We start from the raw sequence: 15,201 nt of genomic DNA on the forward strand, positions 1-15,201 counted from the left end.
GCATGCAATGTACTCTCCAAAAGACCCCTCTGACAGTGGTTGATTGCGAAACAGTTTGAGATTGACCGGGTGACAGAACAGCTGAGCTAAGCTAATGATACAACAGGGGGAATGAGGCTAGGAACTCGTCTTGACTCGGAGCTGGGGCTCGAGGTCTTCCTTCTTGTCGTCGTCGTCCAGGCCGTTCGAGGAAGCGGACGACGATTGCGAGCCGAGCTTGGGCAGGGTCGACAACTTGTTGTCGCCACCGTCGGCCGACTCGATCGAGATGTCGCGGGCCCTCGTTGCGCGGCCCATGGCCCAGGCGGGTCTTTCGAACACCTGGTCGATCTGCTCGAGCGGCAGGCCTGCAGTTTCGGGCAGGAAGATTGCATAGAACGGCAGGGCCAGCACGAGCGACACGGCGGCATAGAACGCAAACGTGCCCGCGCCGCCCATGGGCGAGTTGAGCATGGGCTGCAGCGCACGCGTCGCGCTGTACTGCAGCAGGTAGTGCATGGCCATGACCAGCGAGCTCGCCAGACTGCGCACGTGCATCTCGAAGATCTCGGTACCCACCAGGTACTGCGCCAGATTGCCACCCGCCGAAAAGCTCGCGCCGGAGATGAAGATGGCCGCAAGCGCCGCCTGCCCCGCATGCTTTTCGCCCTTGGTGTGGTGGCCCTGCACGTAGAGTCCCAGGAAGACCGAGACATACAGCATCGACAGGCCCTGGATCGCCACACCGATCAGCAGCGTCTTCCGGCGGCCCAACAGGTCGATCAGCAGGAGCGAAGATAGCAGGCCGCAGCCCAGCTTGGTCGCGCCGAAGCCGACCGACATGACGTAGCCGTTCTTGTCCGATGCGCCCACGAGCGTCATGATGCGGTTCGCATACGTCGCAATCGCGCCCGGCCCACCAAACTGCACGAGCACCTGGATCATGACACCCAGCCCGACCTTGAGCAAGTTCTTGCGACTGGTGAGCACGAGTTTAAGCTTGAGCAGCGTCTTGGAGCGGCGCTGCAGCGAATTGGCCGGCAGCGCCTCAAAACGCTCCGCATGGCGCTGGTGTTCCTCGGCAATGGAATCACGCATCAGCTGCGTCTCTTCGATCATCGCAGGGTGGTTCTCGTCCAGGTTGCGGTAGAAGCGGAGCGAGCGCGAGGCGGCTTCGACGTGCCCGTGGTCAAGCAGCCAGCGCGGCGACTCGTGGATCAGGAACGTACTGATCAGAAGCACAAAGTGCCAGACGATGGGAAGGATGACGACAATCTGCCAGACAATGTTCTTGCGCTTGTCTTGCGAGCGGCTCGCGCCCAGGTTCACTGCGTACCCCAACATTGCGCCTGAAACACATCGCAAACGAGGAAGAGGAGAAAGAGGTCAGTTTTGCACGCTCCCCAACATCAACATTTGGTTCTGAACAGGCTATTACTCACCCAGGTAGATCGACACACTGTACACCGACGTGCACAGTCCACGAATCTGACGCGGAGCCGTCTCGACCAGGAAGACCGGAGAACAGACCGAGGAAATACCCACACCCACGCCGGTCACCATTCGCCCGACATACAGCAGCGCGATGCGGTTGGCACTGCCCATCCACATGGAGGACCCGATAATGATGAGCGTGCAGCTCAGCCTGCCGGCCATCACACGTCCGAAGCGGTCCGACATCGCATATCCGACCAGCGCCCCGAGCGTCGAGAAGAGCTGCACCATGGCGACAATGTTGGACTCCTTGTTGGATTTCTTCTTGACGTTGAATGCGTGTTCGAACGCAGGTGTGCCGATCGATCCGGAGATAACGCCCTCGTCCATGCCTCGACTGGCGCCGAGCAGGCCGATGGAGAGCACGGCGAGCAGGAGGCGCCAGTTGAGCGCCTGCGACGGCACTTCGTGCACGTGGCGCAGCTTGGACGGCACCCACCGCTTGCCCGATCCCGTAGTCGCTGTCATCGTGTCTTTCGGGGAGGAAGGCTTGTCTTGGGTTGTTGATGTTGTTGTTGTTGAGGAAGAGGAGGATGATGATGATGATGAAAACAGGGGGCCCCACACTCGTTCGTTTGCCCCCAGGTCTTATACCATCTCTCGAGGCGCCAATCAGCAAGACACGACAAACACGGAGCGGATCGTGGCCATTTAGCGTCGTGTTCCTGCGTCCCCGTCAGGACCACATGGAGTTCGTGATGAGATCTTGCTCCGTCAAGTCGTGGTTGGTTGCAAGCAAACGAAGGGAACCCGCTGGCTGGCTCTTGGCAGAGGGTCGTCGCAAACTCACAAAGGGGTCTGACTTGCCACTTCGGGACGGGAGCCATGTCGACTACACCAGCCAGCCAGTCAGCGAGCCAGCCAAGACTGCGGGGAGCGAATCCAGCCGTTCGCGCAAACTTTGCAGCGGAGCCCCACACCAAAGGCGGCCATGTTCAGGCACGGCACGGCTGCGCAAACACAGGGTTGGCCCGTAGCGCCACCAAACGGAGCACGTCTGACGGAGCACCTTCTCCGTTGCCACGTGTTATGAACGGAGGGTTGTTCTCCGTCTCCGTCTCCGTCTCCGTTTCCGTTTGCAATATTTCCGAAAGACGGGGCCGGTTCGTATCGGCGCACAGAACCCTTCGACGATGGCAAGAGTCGAGTCGATCCATAGCAGCTACCAGCACGGCAAGTTCGTTGGAGCGACTTGGGTTACGGAAGTCTCCGCACCATGTCTGGGACGCGTTCGTCCGTGTGTGCGCTCGCCGCGGGAAGAAGCGCAAGTCCCCCTCCGGAACCATATATTAGACCGTGACTTGGAGTGGATGGTGTTGCTGTTGCTGTTCGCTCGCATCAGCACAAGTATCGACAGCACGCATCAAGAAGATATCGCAATGTCGACCACCGAGAAGCGCACCTCGCCGTCTCCCTTGCACTCGCTGCTCGCCGGTACGATCGCTGGCGCTGTCGAGGGCTTCCTCACCTATCCCACCGAATTCGTCAAGACACAGGCACAGCTGGCCTCGAATGCAGCTGCCAGTGCCAGCGCCAGCGCCAGTGGTAGCAGTGTTGCAGCTTCTGCTTCTGCCTCTGATGCCGTCAAGTCCAAAAGCATGCCCGGCTCTGTCCGCTATATCTCGTACGGCGCGCTGCCGGCGCACAAGCTCAACATCGCCGCCACCGCATCCGCAGCAGCAACAGCTCCAGCTCCCACCGTTGCGATGCCTCGGGCAGGGGCGTCTGCCATGCAGATCGTGCGCGACACGTGGAAGGTGCACGGCATCCCCGGCTTTTTCCGCGGTGCAGGCGCCATGGTGACGGGCAACTCGGCCAAAGCCGGCGTGCGCTTCCTCACCTACGACACGATCCAGAACCTCCTACGACCCAAAGAGGACGCGGCCACCGCTAGCAGCGGGGGCAAACCAAAACTGGGGATGGGGCGGTCGATTCTCGCTGGTTTCCTCGCCGGATCCGCAGAAGCAATGCTGGCCGTCACACCGTCAGATGCAATCAAGACGCGCATGATCCAAGACTCGCTGCAGCCCGCACATCTTCGCAAGTTCAACGGCCCCATCGACGCGGTCCGAAAGATTGTTGCCACCGAGGGCCTCGCCGGGCTGTACCGTGGCCTCAGCGCCACCGTCCTGCGTCAAGGTGCCAACTCGTCTGTGCGCCTCACCTCGTACTCGGTGCTCAAGTCCCTCCAGACGCAAGCCGGATACGCCAAGTCCACCGCTGCGACCTTCGCGGCTGGTGCGGGCGCCGGCCTGATCACCGTATACCTCACCATGCCCTTCGACGTGGTCAAAACGCGCCTGCAGCAGTCACCGCCCTCCAGCAGCAGCCGCGCGTCGGCACAGAGACCGAGCATCCTCTCGTGCGGCGTCGACATCGTCAAGCGCGAAGGCGTCAAGAGCCTGTGGAAGGGCACCACCCCGAGACTGACCCGGTTGATTTTCAGTGGCGGCATTGCGTTTACCGCCTACGAGACGGTCATTGGCTGGTTGAATCCTCCCACTCTTTGATGTTTTAAAGTTATGTGCAACTGCAAGTCTAGAGTTCGTATTCTTTGCCCAGTGTGAGGAGAGTAGTCTTGGTCTGAACTGTGGTCCTGAGAACGAGACACGCGTCTCAAGGACATGTTGTCGGACCGGTAAAAGCAGATTGAGTTCGCTCTTCGACTTGATCATGACATCAACAACGAGCACTGCGATCATTTGTTGCGTCTTCTTCAGCCACACACACACAGCTATGGGGAAAATGTAGCGCAAAACGGTATTCGAACGAGAATACAAACAACTCGGCCTGCGTCCCTACTGCGTCGGCGAAAGGTAATACGCCTCGGCACTCGCCAACCGCCTGGCGGTCCTAAACAAACTGGTGCTCCTCACATGCACGCCCACCTCCGTCTTGGGATCCATCTCGACATCCGCGGTTGCCTCGATGACGCCACATGCATGTGCAATCCTCAGCTTTTCGGGCATGATCTTCCTCGCGCCTCCCTGGAGCAGAATTGCATTCGCGATGCTGTTGGGGATGTAGCACGCCGCGGCCAGGCACACGGCACCGGAGAGCTGCAGGGCCGGGTGTGGATTGCCCATGCTGAACGAGCGCGCGGTGATGTGTGCCCCGCTCACACTCCCGCTCGCGATTGCAGATGCGGGGGCGGGGGCGGGGGCGGGGGCGAGGAGGCAGATCTTGGGCGTCCCACGCGTCAGCGCCGCAGCGGCAGTGTCCGGCGCGAGCTTCATCAGCACAGCAGCAGCCTGGCGGATGCGCTCCACCCGCTCCGCATGGCGCACCAGCGTCGACGCCGGTTCACTACCCGAGAGCGACTCGTCAATGTCGGACAGTCTGACAAAAACGAACGGGTTGGCCGCGTCGACGCACGAGACCTCGATGGGCAGGTCCTCTCCCTCAACGTGCAGCAGATCGACAGGGTTCCCCGTCGGGCACAGCGACGTACACATGCTCCCCGCTGGCTCGAGAAAGTCGAGCTGGATCGGACTGCCCGTGCCCGAGACACCGTCGATCTTCATATCGCCAAACTCGACCGGCTTGCCGTTCTGCACGGAAAACGTCGATCGGATCAGCTGGTTGTTGTTCAGGCACCGCAGTGTCAGCGCCACTTTTTCTTCGCGGCCAGAGTTGCTAGATGCAAACGCCTTGAGCGGGGCAAGAACGCTCTTGGGCACCAGCCCCTCTTCGAGCGCAAAGGGTCCCACACCGCTGAGAATGTTGCCGCAATTACCCGTAAAGTCCAGCACCTCGCCTTCGATGGGACACTGGATGAAAAGGTAGTCGACATCAGCGAGCTCAGGTGCGCTGCTGACCGAGACCACTGCGATTTTCGACGTGGTGGATGTTCCGCCACCCAGACCGTCGAGTTGTCGCGAGAACGGATCCGGGCTGCCCATGATCGAAGGCAGAATGTGCTGCCAGCAGGCGCGCGAGGCCGGGAGTGAGGTGGATTTGATAAAGAGGCCTTTCGAAGTGCCGGCCCTCATGATTGTGAGGGGCAGTGAGCGGCGCTCGAAGTAAGGGGCGTTGGTGGCCCGCGAGGACGACGAAGTTGTGGTCAGGATCTTGGGTTCGACATGTCGAAAGTCTTCAAAGTGGCGACTTGAGGTCGGTTGGAGCAACATCTTGGCGACGTTTTGCTAGGGTTCATAGAATGGGATCTGCAAACCCGTCGCAAGACCCGGATTGGAGTGTCCATGATATATACTTTGGAGCCGACGCATCGTTTCGGATGAGGAAGCCGGTAAAAGGCGCCATGACGAACAGGTAGCATCGGCTCATCATCCTGTCGCCGCAGGGAAAAGGGCGAACGGTGTGCTTCTGCTCTATCACCGCCAATACCGGCGTTGCCATGGTAAAATATGACAGCTCCGTCCCTCCGTCCCTCCGTCCCTCCGTCCCTCCGTCTTTCCGTTGCTCCGTATTATCGGACTATGTTGCACGGTCTCTCGTACGAGAGATACCCACCAGTCCGCCTGTTGAGTTTGGCGGAGCTTGAACGGTCCACCGCGTGGCTGTTACTGCTGTCAAGTAGAGTCAGCTGCCTTCTCGGTTGCCACTGTTCTTCAGTTGATTGGGCAGCGGCAGCGAGTCCAACGGAGCTTGACAACCGAGCTCCGTCCCCACCACACTCGCTCCGTCCCCACCATCCCGTCCCGCTTCCCCGCCTTCCCCCCTTCTTCCCGTCGTGCGACATCCTTCCTTCTCCATCCGCCATCTGCTACAACAAGGAAGCGCTTTGTCTAGTACGGCCATGCCTGCCAGGCATTCGGACCACGCCTCGTCCGCTTCGAGAACGGCACGCCGCCAACCGGCCGTTTCGACCGCTTGCGACTTTTGTCGTCGTCGAAAGGTGAGAGAACCCTGCATGCATCGACTGCATAGTCCACGCTTGAGCCATGGATTGACACTGACTCATCGTCGCTTGTTCCCTATACCCGAAAAGATCCGGTGCAACGGCGAACAGCCTTGCGACAGGTGTCAACAGCACGGTAGAACCAACACCTGCCATTTTCAAGATCGGTCCAGTCGCCAGTCGAATGGAAACGCTGCGGCTGCAGCTGCTGTCCCTGCATTGTATCAAGCGCAGGATCGCATTCGTCAGCTAGAGGATCAGCTGAATTCTGTGCATCAACGACGCCGCCCGTCTTCTGCATCAGATCGTGAGGAGAGGACAGTCAATGGCACGTTCTCGCCGCCAAGTCAGAGCCACGCGAGTGCAAGGGGTGCACACCATGCCGTGTCACAGCCTCGCTCGAATGGGGTCGATGCAACCAGCTCTTTGACGTTGTCGGATGCATCGGGTGACGAGCTACCGTTCAGCCATGCTTCTTCACATATACGCCATCCACCACCGCCACCAGCATCAGCGACAGAAGCAGCGCACTCTCCGCCGGCAAGACCCGCCACACACCACTCGCACCACTCGACACCCACGCCAAGCTCACCCACGTCTTCAGCCGTAGCCAGCATCATCGCCGACCTGGGCCGTCCACGCCACTCGATTGGACATGCATCCCCGCACCGCCCAGCACCCTCGTCTGCCTCGCCTGCAGGCCAGCATGCACCCACGCCAACAACAACGACGCGCACCGTCATGTCGAACCTGCGCGTCAACAACCGCGGCGAGTCGCGATACCACGGACCCACGAGCGCCTCGTTCAGCGCGCCCGACCCGTTGAGCGCCGACCACCGCGCCGACGGCGAAGATGGCGGTGTTGCTCCCGGCAGACTCGCCAACGACGGTGCAGCCAGCAGCACGGGCGGGATGGACGCGAGACAGAGGCAGCGCGTCTCGCTGGATCCGGCACTGCTGACGGACAGACTGACGAGTCTCGCAGCGAGGGAGAGGCAGCAGGAAGTGATGAACGTTGTAGCGGGCAAGATGGACTTTGATGGCGTCGAACCCGAGCTGGCGATCCATTTGCTCAACTTGCACTGGAACCGACAGCACCATGCTTACCTGGTCACGTACCGGCCCTTGTTCATGCGAGACATGGCGGCACCCACGGGCAAAGCCAAATACTTCTCCAAGCTGCTCTTCCACGCGATTCTGTTTGGAGCCGCCAAGTTTTCCGACCGCATCGACCAGGTGCGATCCGACGTCAACGATCCCTCGACGGCCGGGCTGCAGTTTCTCGAGCGAGTGCAGCAGCTCCTGCCCGAAGCGCTGATCAAGAGCCGCATCACGACCGTACAAGCACTGCTGCTGCTCGCATGCACACACTACGCGCGTGGCAGCGAAAGCGCCGCATGGCTCCACTCCGGCCTAGCCTTCCGCATGGCCATCGACCTGGGCATGAACGAGGACAGTGTGCAACTCGTCGCGTCGGGTAACATGGCACTCGAAGAACTCGAGCTGCGCCGACGCGTCGTGTGGGCAGCTTTTGTGATCGACAAGATTCACTCGCTCTATCAGGGCCGACAGGCTTCGTTTGAGCGGCGCAACCTGTACGTGCCCATCGAGTTCCACGACCATTTCGAAGAAACGGAATTCTGGACGCCTGTGGCCTACCATCGTCCGCTGAACGAGGACGAGATGGACGGCCAGAATGCGGGCATGATGCCAAGCGGGTATACGGGGCCGATCTACAGCGTTTCGACGTTTGCAGAGCTGTGCAGGCTGACGGTGATCATGGAAAAGATCATCCAGGTATTCTACTCGATCGATAGTGGGACGAGGACAGAGAGGGCGCAGACGGAGCATCTGATCGAGATGCGCTGCGAGTTGGGTGCGTGGCGAACCTCGCTGGCTGCTCACCTCCGGATCGATTCGAGCTTGGCAGCAGGACGGACTGCGGCTGCAGGTGGGAATGGTGCGCAACGCTCTCGAACCTGCCCACCGAACTTGATCTCACTACATGCGCTGTACCATGCGCTGACGATCCTGCTCAACCGGCCCTTCCTGCCTCACGGCCACCTTCGAAGCGACGATGCCGCGACGGGACGATCGGCCTGGAAAGCGTGCGTCGACGCAGCGTCGAGCATCTCGAGCCTCATGAACCTCTACCGCCAAACGGTCAGCATGAAGGGCGCGCCGCAACTCATCTCGTACATCAACTTTTGCGCTGCGGGTATCCACGTCCGCGTGGCAGCCCAGCTGCAGCAGGGCGACGCTGCGTCCAACACGGCAGCGGCTTCGAGTCGACGATACGAACTCAAGGCGCTGCGGCAGTGTTTGCAGGACTTTGAGGAGAACCAGGACCCGAACCCGGGCGTTGTCAAGGCCAAGAGCGTGATACGCAACATGGCTGAGCGGGCGGGGATCCTGGGGCTGTTGCAGGACGAAGCGGGGCAAGGCGGACTGTCGCCCATGCACCAGGATGATACGCCTCCCCTGGTGGGTGTTGCTGGTGCGGGCGATGGGAACAATGAAGCGAATGCACACAGCGCTGCCACCGCGAGTGTGCCGACGGCGGCCTTGCCGAGCGTTTCGACATTGGCAACGACGGGAGCAACGGCGGTGAACCGCAACCAAGCAATGGAGCATTCGGTGTTGGGAGTCACACCGCCGTACGAGATCGACTTTGAAAGCATCCTGGCGTCGTTCGACCAGTTCGAATCAACCTCCGGAGGCGGACCAGGTGGCAGCAGCGATGCCAACAACACCAACTCGGATATTCTGTTTGGGTTCCTGAGGGACTACGATGCGCCTGGCACTACGCTTTCTATGTAGCAGCCAGCAGCCAGCAGCTGCCTTGACTCTGCGGAGATTCAGTAAAGAGGTTGTGGCGTCGAGGTGAGTTGAAACATCTTGGCGAGGCAGCTAGGCGAAACCGAAGCACACAGTGGGCTTCCACACTCAGACTCAGACTCAGATTCACATCACACTCAGACAGACGTTGGCATGAGCCGCGTGCGTGCGTGCATTCCTTGTTGGCAGTAGAGCGGTTACCGCTAACAATCCAAATTCGAAATATTTCCGGCCAACTATTGTTAGAAATGCCAAATTGACCCCAAAATGACCCAAGATGGACCCAAAATGGAACGACCGTGTCTCAGGAACGCGCGCGCTTGTACCCTACTGTACTGTGCTGAGAAGGGTATTTCGGAGAATTGAAACACTCTGATACGCTCGCTCGTCTTTGTCTTTTAGCGAGAAACGCATCCCGAATTCTTGCTTCCTGTCAACCAGAGCCGACCATACTTACTGTACATACGTGTGGGGCACCCCCTCCTACAGCCGGTTGCCGCTGCCCACTACTGCATGTCGTGGGAAAGACGGGCCTAGGCTGCATCTTGTCTCCCACGCCCAGCTCAAATTCCTGGGGTAAGATGAAAAGCTAGACAAACCACCAGTGGCGGGTGGGGATGAGCAACGCAGATTCGACCTTCGACCTGTCATGCTGCATGCATAGCATGTCTCAGCTTGCACGCCTACTTTCGTGCATTGCCGTGCACTAGTGAGACAAGCGCTAAGCGCTGTTCTGGTTGGGCCTTGCTCAAGCTACATACATAATGTGTGCAACTTATATGGATCGATCCTCCTCGTCCTCACTTGTTGGCAGTCCATCTTCCTCCTGGACCATCACAGCAAGCGGCCTGGTTTGGCGTTGTCGATCTTGACCATGCCAAAGCTCACTCGAGCCCGAAGTGACAGTACTGATGCTGACCAGCTCATCCGGCGCCGTCGTTCCTCCTCGACCCAGGCCGACGCATCTCAGTCCCAGGACAGGTACTACCAGCCTGGCCAGCCGATTGGCTTTCTCGCCGCGCGCAATACGATTTATACCAAAAAGATCAACTCTCGAAAGCTGAGATGCTTGCTCTTCATCCTGCTTCCCATTGCCACGCTCGTCGGGCTGGTCATCCTCACCGGCCCCGTGCTGTTTGCGGTTGCGAGGCATATCGTCAATGTTTCGGTCGTACACCTGGAATCGCTCCAACTCAACACCACAAAGACGGCCGAAGGTGCTTATCCCGCCAAACTCAAGGCTCGGGTCACCAAGACCGGCGTCTTCCCCGCCCGAGCCTACTTTCGGGCCCCCGTCGATTTGTACTGGCGTACCGTCCCGCCCGACAGCCGCGAGATTCACATTGGTACCATCGACTTGGACCATCTCGGAGTCACATCCCAAGGCTACGGCACCATCGACACAGAACAGGTGCTTCGCAACGTCAACGACGATAACCTCGCACTGCTCGCCAGGTTTCTCGTCAATGCTGAGCAGGCCACGCTCAAGCTCAACTGCTCCAACGTCCATCCGGTTGCATTCGGCTTCCTCCCGTCCTGGCGCAACATTGCCGTGAGCAAGCATGTCAACATCAAAGGCCTCAAAGGGCTAGGCGATGTCAAGGTGTTGAAGCTCGACGTGCCCTCGGATGCCCCGCAGGGCGGTGCGATTGTCAACGCCACAGGCTCGCTCTACAACCCTTCTCCCTTCAGCGTTTTGCTGGGCGATGCAGATCTGCAGATGCTGTACAGAGGCATGCCTCTGGCGGAGGCGACGCTCGAGAATTTCCATCTGGGAATCGGTGTCAATCAGGTGCCTGTCAACGGCCGCATCTATCACCAACAAGGCGCAGAGAACCTCGAGAAACTCAGCGATCTCGTCTCAATCCTCACCAACAACCAGGCTGCACCTGTTGCCGTCAAAGTCAACCCTACGAGCCAAGACACTCCTTCGTGGATCAGGGCTGCTGTCGACGAGCTGAACCTCGTTGTACCCGTCAAGCTGCCGCAGCCTTTTGATCCGATCAAGTCGGCTTCAGTGGGCGCAATCGACGTCCTTGTCGATCCGGACAACTCGTATTCGGTCATTCTCAACTCCAACTCGATATCAGCTAACGTCGAGATCCCCTTCGGCCTCACCATCAATGTAGAGAGTGCTGCTGTCGATCTCGACGTTTCCACGAAGGGCGGAAAAGGTGCCGCCTCGTTGACGGGCGCTCAGGCGAACGCGTCTTCAGCGCTGGAGTTGATCGCGCCGAGCAGGCGCGGTGGGAAGACGTTTGTGTCACTGGTCAATTCGACCATGTCCCCTTCAAGCAGTGTCAAAGCCGGCAAGGGGCAGGCAGACAAGCTGTACCAGCAGCTCATCCATGAGGTGACGTTTGGAGACGCGATCACCCTGGCTGCTAACGGAACAGCTGCTGTCGTCGCAGACTCGTCGATCGGCCGTATCACGCTTCCCGCGCTCCGCATCGCCACCACCACCTCCTTCCAAGGTCTTTCTGGGTTCACACAAGCTCCTCTAGAGCTCCTGTCGTTCGATATCATTGGAGGATCCAGCTCGGCGCTCCAGGTCGTTGCTACCGCCACCATCACGAATCCGTCTCAGATCTCGGTACATCTCCTTGGCCAAGAAAGCTTCGCCCTCTCGCTTCGCAACGGTGCCCAGATCGGACGGGCCACCATCAGCGATCTGCACCTGGTGCCGGGTGCCAACACAGTCAACACCACTGCAGACGTAGCGTTCGACGACAAGAGCAAGTCGCTCGTACAGCAATACCTCCAAGGTCAGGCGAGCCAGGTCAACGTTCGAGGCGACTCGGCTTCCACTCGTGCCGAATCGCTCACTTTGACTCTGGAGAGTCTCGAGCTCAACACCACCGTGTCTGGGCTGGTGGACAAGCTGCTTCTCAGCGCCGCCATGAAAATCCTCGACACGACGGCTGTGGTCAACAATGTTGCGGATGCAGTGCCGTCAGTGGGGAACCCTTTTACCTCTGCAATCGACCTTATGGGGGCCCAGGGCGAGGCGAGCGTGCTTGGGCTCAACATAGGCCACGTGGATGCGACCAATCTGCAGACTGCTGTCGTCATCCCATCCCGAAACGATGCCAACCGCACAAGCCAGCAGCCGCTTGCGGTTAACGTAGACTTTGATAAACCCAACGTCATTTTTGGGTTGATGCGGGGGCTGGTTGTCGAATCAGGCCAGAACACGGCGCCGCTGGACTACCTCATGAAGGTAGGCGGGATCAAGCCTGTCAGTGTCAAACAATCCGTGGCAGCTTCGCCGATTGCCTCGCTCTCACTGCGTGCAGCTCCGTTTGACGGCTTCAGCCTGCCCACGTATGTCATGACTGCGCTCGCGGCCGCGCGTGCTGACGTCAACGTTCGCGTCAACGTGCTCATCGGAGACTACGCCCTTAGCACCCCCTTTGAGCAAAGTGGTGTCAACGTCACCTTTGACAATAGCATCGAAAAGCTCTATTCCATATTGGGACGACCCATCATGCAAGCGGTCATCGATGCTGTGCAGATCGACCTCGAATGGATCCAAGTGGTCGATTTGGCCCAAAGCAAAGTCGTGGTGGATGTTTCAGCCTCTGTGACCAACATCGGTCCGTTTGATGCTGTGATCACGCTCGACAGGGGGATCGACGTGAGTTGGCAGGGTAGGCTCATCGGCAACGTGGCTCTGCCAAACGTCACCATCGTTCCCGAGACCACACCGCTCAAAGTGCGTTCCGAGCTCAGCGTGGCCGACCCGGGTCTCATGTCGGACCTCGTCAAGGCTCTGCTGCAGCAAGACCGCGTCGAGTGGACCCTCTCGACGCCTTCGATGGTTGTCTACGCCTACGATGCTGTTCTCCAAGGTCCAGGTTTGACCAAGAAGACCACGATTAAGGCATTTAACCGTCTGCAGAACGCCGTCACTCTTGGTGTGTTTGATCTGCCCTCCAACGACGCTGCTGGTGGGATCCACATCACCGCCTCGGCAACCGTTCGCAACCCATCCAACATAGGGGTCAATCTCGATCGCCTCGGTGTCGACTTTGGTCTGCCCAGCAGCACTCTGGGTGAAGCGGGTCTCGCCAACGCTCTCAATATGACGCCCGGTGCTACAACCAACGTCGATGTAGCCGGTCGGATCTTGCCACAGTCTGGCCAGGGATTGGCTGACTTTTCGACGATTGCGCAGAACTTTATCTCGAACAAGCCCACAACTATGATGGTGCATGGCGTGTATGCGGGCCCGGAGAGCGTCACCTGGTTGACAGAGGGGATTAAGACGCTTGCCATCCCCGTCACGGTGCCAGGAATCGTCCTGGATCCGCTCAAGAGCGTCAGCATGACCAACGTCACGCTGGATTTCACCCAAGCCAATGGAGAGTGGTCGCCTTTGCTCAGCACTGACTCGGTGCACGCGGCGGTCGATATTCCATTCGGCTTCCCGTTTGGCGTGGACAATGTGGGTGGTTCGTTTGACATCCTCTACGGCGGTCAAGTTGCGGCTCGTCTCGTCTTACCTGGGATCGCCGCCGTGACTGAAAACAGGACGGTCAGCCTCGCGATTCAGAATGCTCACTTGGACATCCCAGGCAGCTACAGAGGCAACTTTGCCAACAGCCTCGCGATCAGGGCGGTGCAAGACCAGTCGGTGCTAGTAGGGCTTGACTCCAACGCAGTCAATGCCCTCGTATCGACGGCATCGGGCGACATCACGGTGAAAGGTATCCCTATCAATCTGGATCCCGCGCTTGCTCTTCAAGCTTTCCAACGACTCCAGACGAGCCCCGTCACGATCAGCGGTCTCGACGTGACAGGAGGCACCAGGGACTACATCATTGCCAATGTCGATGCCAGCATCGTCAACCCTTCGCAGGTGCACGCCATCGTCGGCGATGTTCGTATGCAGGTCGACTACGACAACGGCGGCAGCATCGGTGATGCGCTTGTACGCAATGCCAACATTCCGCAAGGCGCCATCACTTTGCCCGTGGAAGCGCAGCTCAAGCTCAACAGCGACATCGGTCGACGCCTGATCAAAGATTTCTTGACTCGAGGCGAGCCCGACATCCAGGCTCTGGCACACGGTACCTCAAAGTCCACCTCGTACGCCTCGCTCAACCCGGCAGTGTCCACCCTATCGTTCGGAGCTGCGGTGGCCAGGCTGAACGAGACGCTCGTCACGCAAGCCAAGTTGATTGTGCCTCCCGATGTCGACAAGAGATTGATCGTAGCAGCCACGTTTGCGCTGCATAACCCGTTTTCCGCTACCATCACCGTGCTCCACGCCAAGGCGACCGCATCTTCGCTCGCCGGAGTGCTTCTAGGCAGCGTCGACGCCGACGTCAACATGGTTGCTGGCGGACACTCGTCGTTGACTTCTCCCTCATTCCCGGTTCGCGTCAGCAACGACCTTGGCGCCATCATCGGTTTCTTTGAAGATCAAGCAAAAGCCAACAACGTCGACCTAAGTGCATTGCTACCACTCATTGATCCGCTCAAGTCCCGTTCCAACTTGGATTCGAGTGTAGCATTCGCTCCAGCGAAGAGCGAAGGCTGTCCTCTAAATGGCGCCACAGATGTGATCGGAGCTTTGCAGCGGACATTGCAGGGCGCTCAAGTAGCAGCAGACGCTCAGGCGAACGTGCTGGTGGGCCAGTACCGCATCGACAACGTGCCTGTGCATCTGCAGCCAATCTCGCTCGAGGTCGATGACAGCGTTCGATACCTCATCGGACCGTTTGGCGCGCCGGTGGTCGAAACCCTGGTCAACGGCTTGACGCTGCAGATCGCCAACATCTCGGCATCTCATCTGACCGCAGATGGACTGGATGTTCATGTTAATGTTGTCATCGGTGGAATCGGTCCATTTGCTGCGCAGGTGAGCTTTGCAAAGCCACTGGAAGCGAGGTACAAGGGCAAGCGGATCGGAACCCTTAACGTGCCTACCTTTTGCTTCCCGGCGAATGGACAGCTGGACCTCGACGTACGACTCAGCGTCACCGACCAAAATGGATTTGGTGACTTTGTGAGCGACCTCATCG

The 15,201-nt window shown here is 59.1% G+C and overlaps 4 protein-coding genes across 4 annotated transcripts; 2 read left to right on the forward strand and 2 right to left on the reverse strand.

The window, feature by feature from the left end:
- Positions 1 to 117: 117 nt before the first annotated feature.
- On the reverse strand, positions 118 to 1,941 carry EX895_001873 (uncharacterized protein; the record flags this gene model as incomplete). Its single annotated transcript, XM_029882472.1, has 2 exons — positions 118 to 1,328; positions 1,422 to 1,941. The coding sequence occupies 2 exons, from the start codon at positions 1,939 to 1,941 to the stop codon at positions 118 to 120; spliced, it is 1,731 nt and encodes a 576-aa protein (XP_029741327.1).
- A 911-nt stretch (positions 1,942 to 2,852) lies between these two features.
- EX895_001874 (uncharacterized protein) lies at positions 2,853 to 3,983 on the forward strand (the record flags this gene model as incomplete). The annotated part of the gene is made up of 1 exon (XM_029882473.1): positions 2,853 to 3,983. The coding sequence occupies one exon, from the start codon at positions 2,853 to 2,855 to the stop codon at positions 3,981 to 3,983; it is 1,131 nt and encodes a 376-aa protein (XP_029741328.1).
- A 288-nt stretch (positions 3,984 to 4,271) lies between these two features.
- On the reverse strand, positions 4,272 to 5,603 carry EX895_001875 (uncharacterized protein; the record flags this gene model as incomplete). Its single annotated transcript, XM_029882474.1, has 1 exon — positions 4,272 to 5,603. One exon carries the CDS (start codon positions 5,601 to 5,603, stop codon positions 4,272 to 4,274), a length of 1,332 nt encoding a protein of 443 aa, XP_029741329.1.
- A 629-nt stretch (positions 5,604 to 6,232) lies between these two features.
- EX895_001876 (uncharacterized protein) lies at positions 6,233 to 9,154 on the forward strand (the record flags this gene model as incomplete). Its single annotated transcript, XM_029882475.1, has 2 exons — positions 6,233 to 6,331; positions 6,425 to 9,154. 2 exons carry the CDS (start codon positions 6,233 to 6,235, stop codon positions 9,152 to 9,154), a joined length of 2,829 nt encoding a protein of 942 aa, XP_029741330.1.
- Positions 9,155 to 15,201: the final 6,047 nt, after the last annotated feature.

The sequence above is a fragment of the Sporisorium graminicola genome, chromosome SGRAM_12 (assembly GCF_005498985.1).
Source record: "Sporisorium graminicola strain CBS 10092 chromosome SGRAM_12, whole genome shotgun sequence".
NCBI classification, from domain to species: domain Eukaryota; kingdom Fungi; phylum Basidiomycota; class Ustilaginomycetes; order Ustilaginales; family Ustilaginaceae; genus Sporisorium; species Sporisorium graminicola.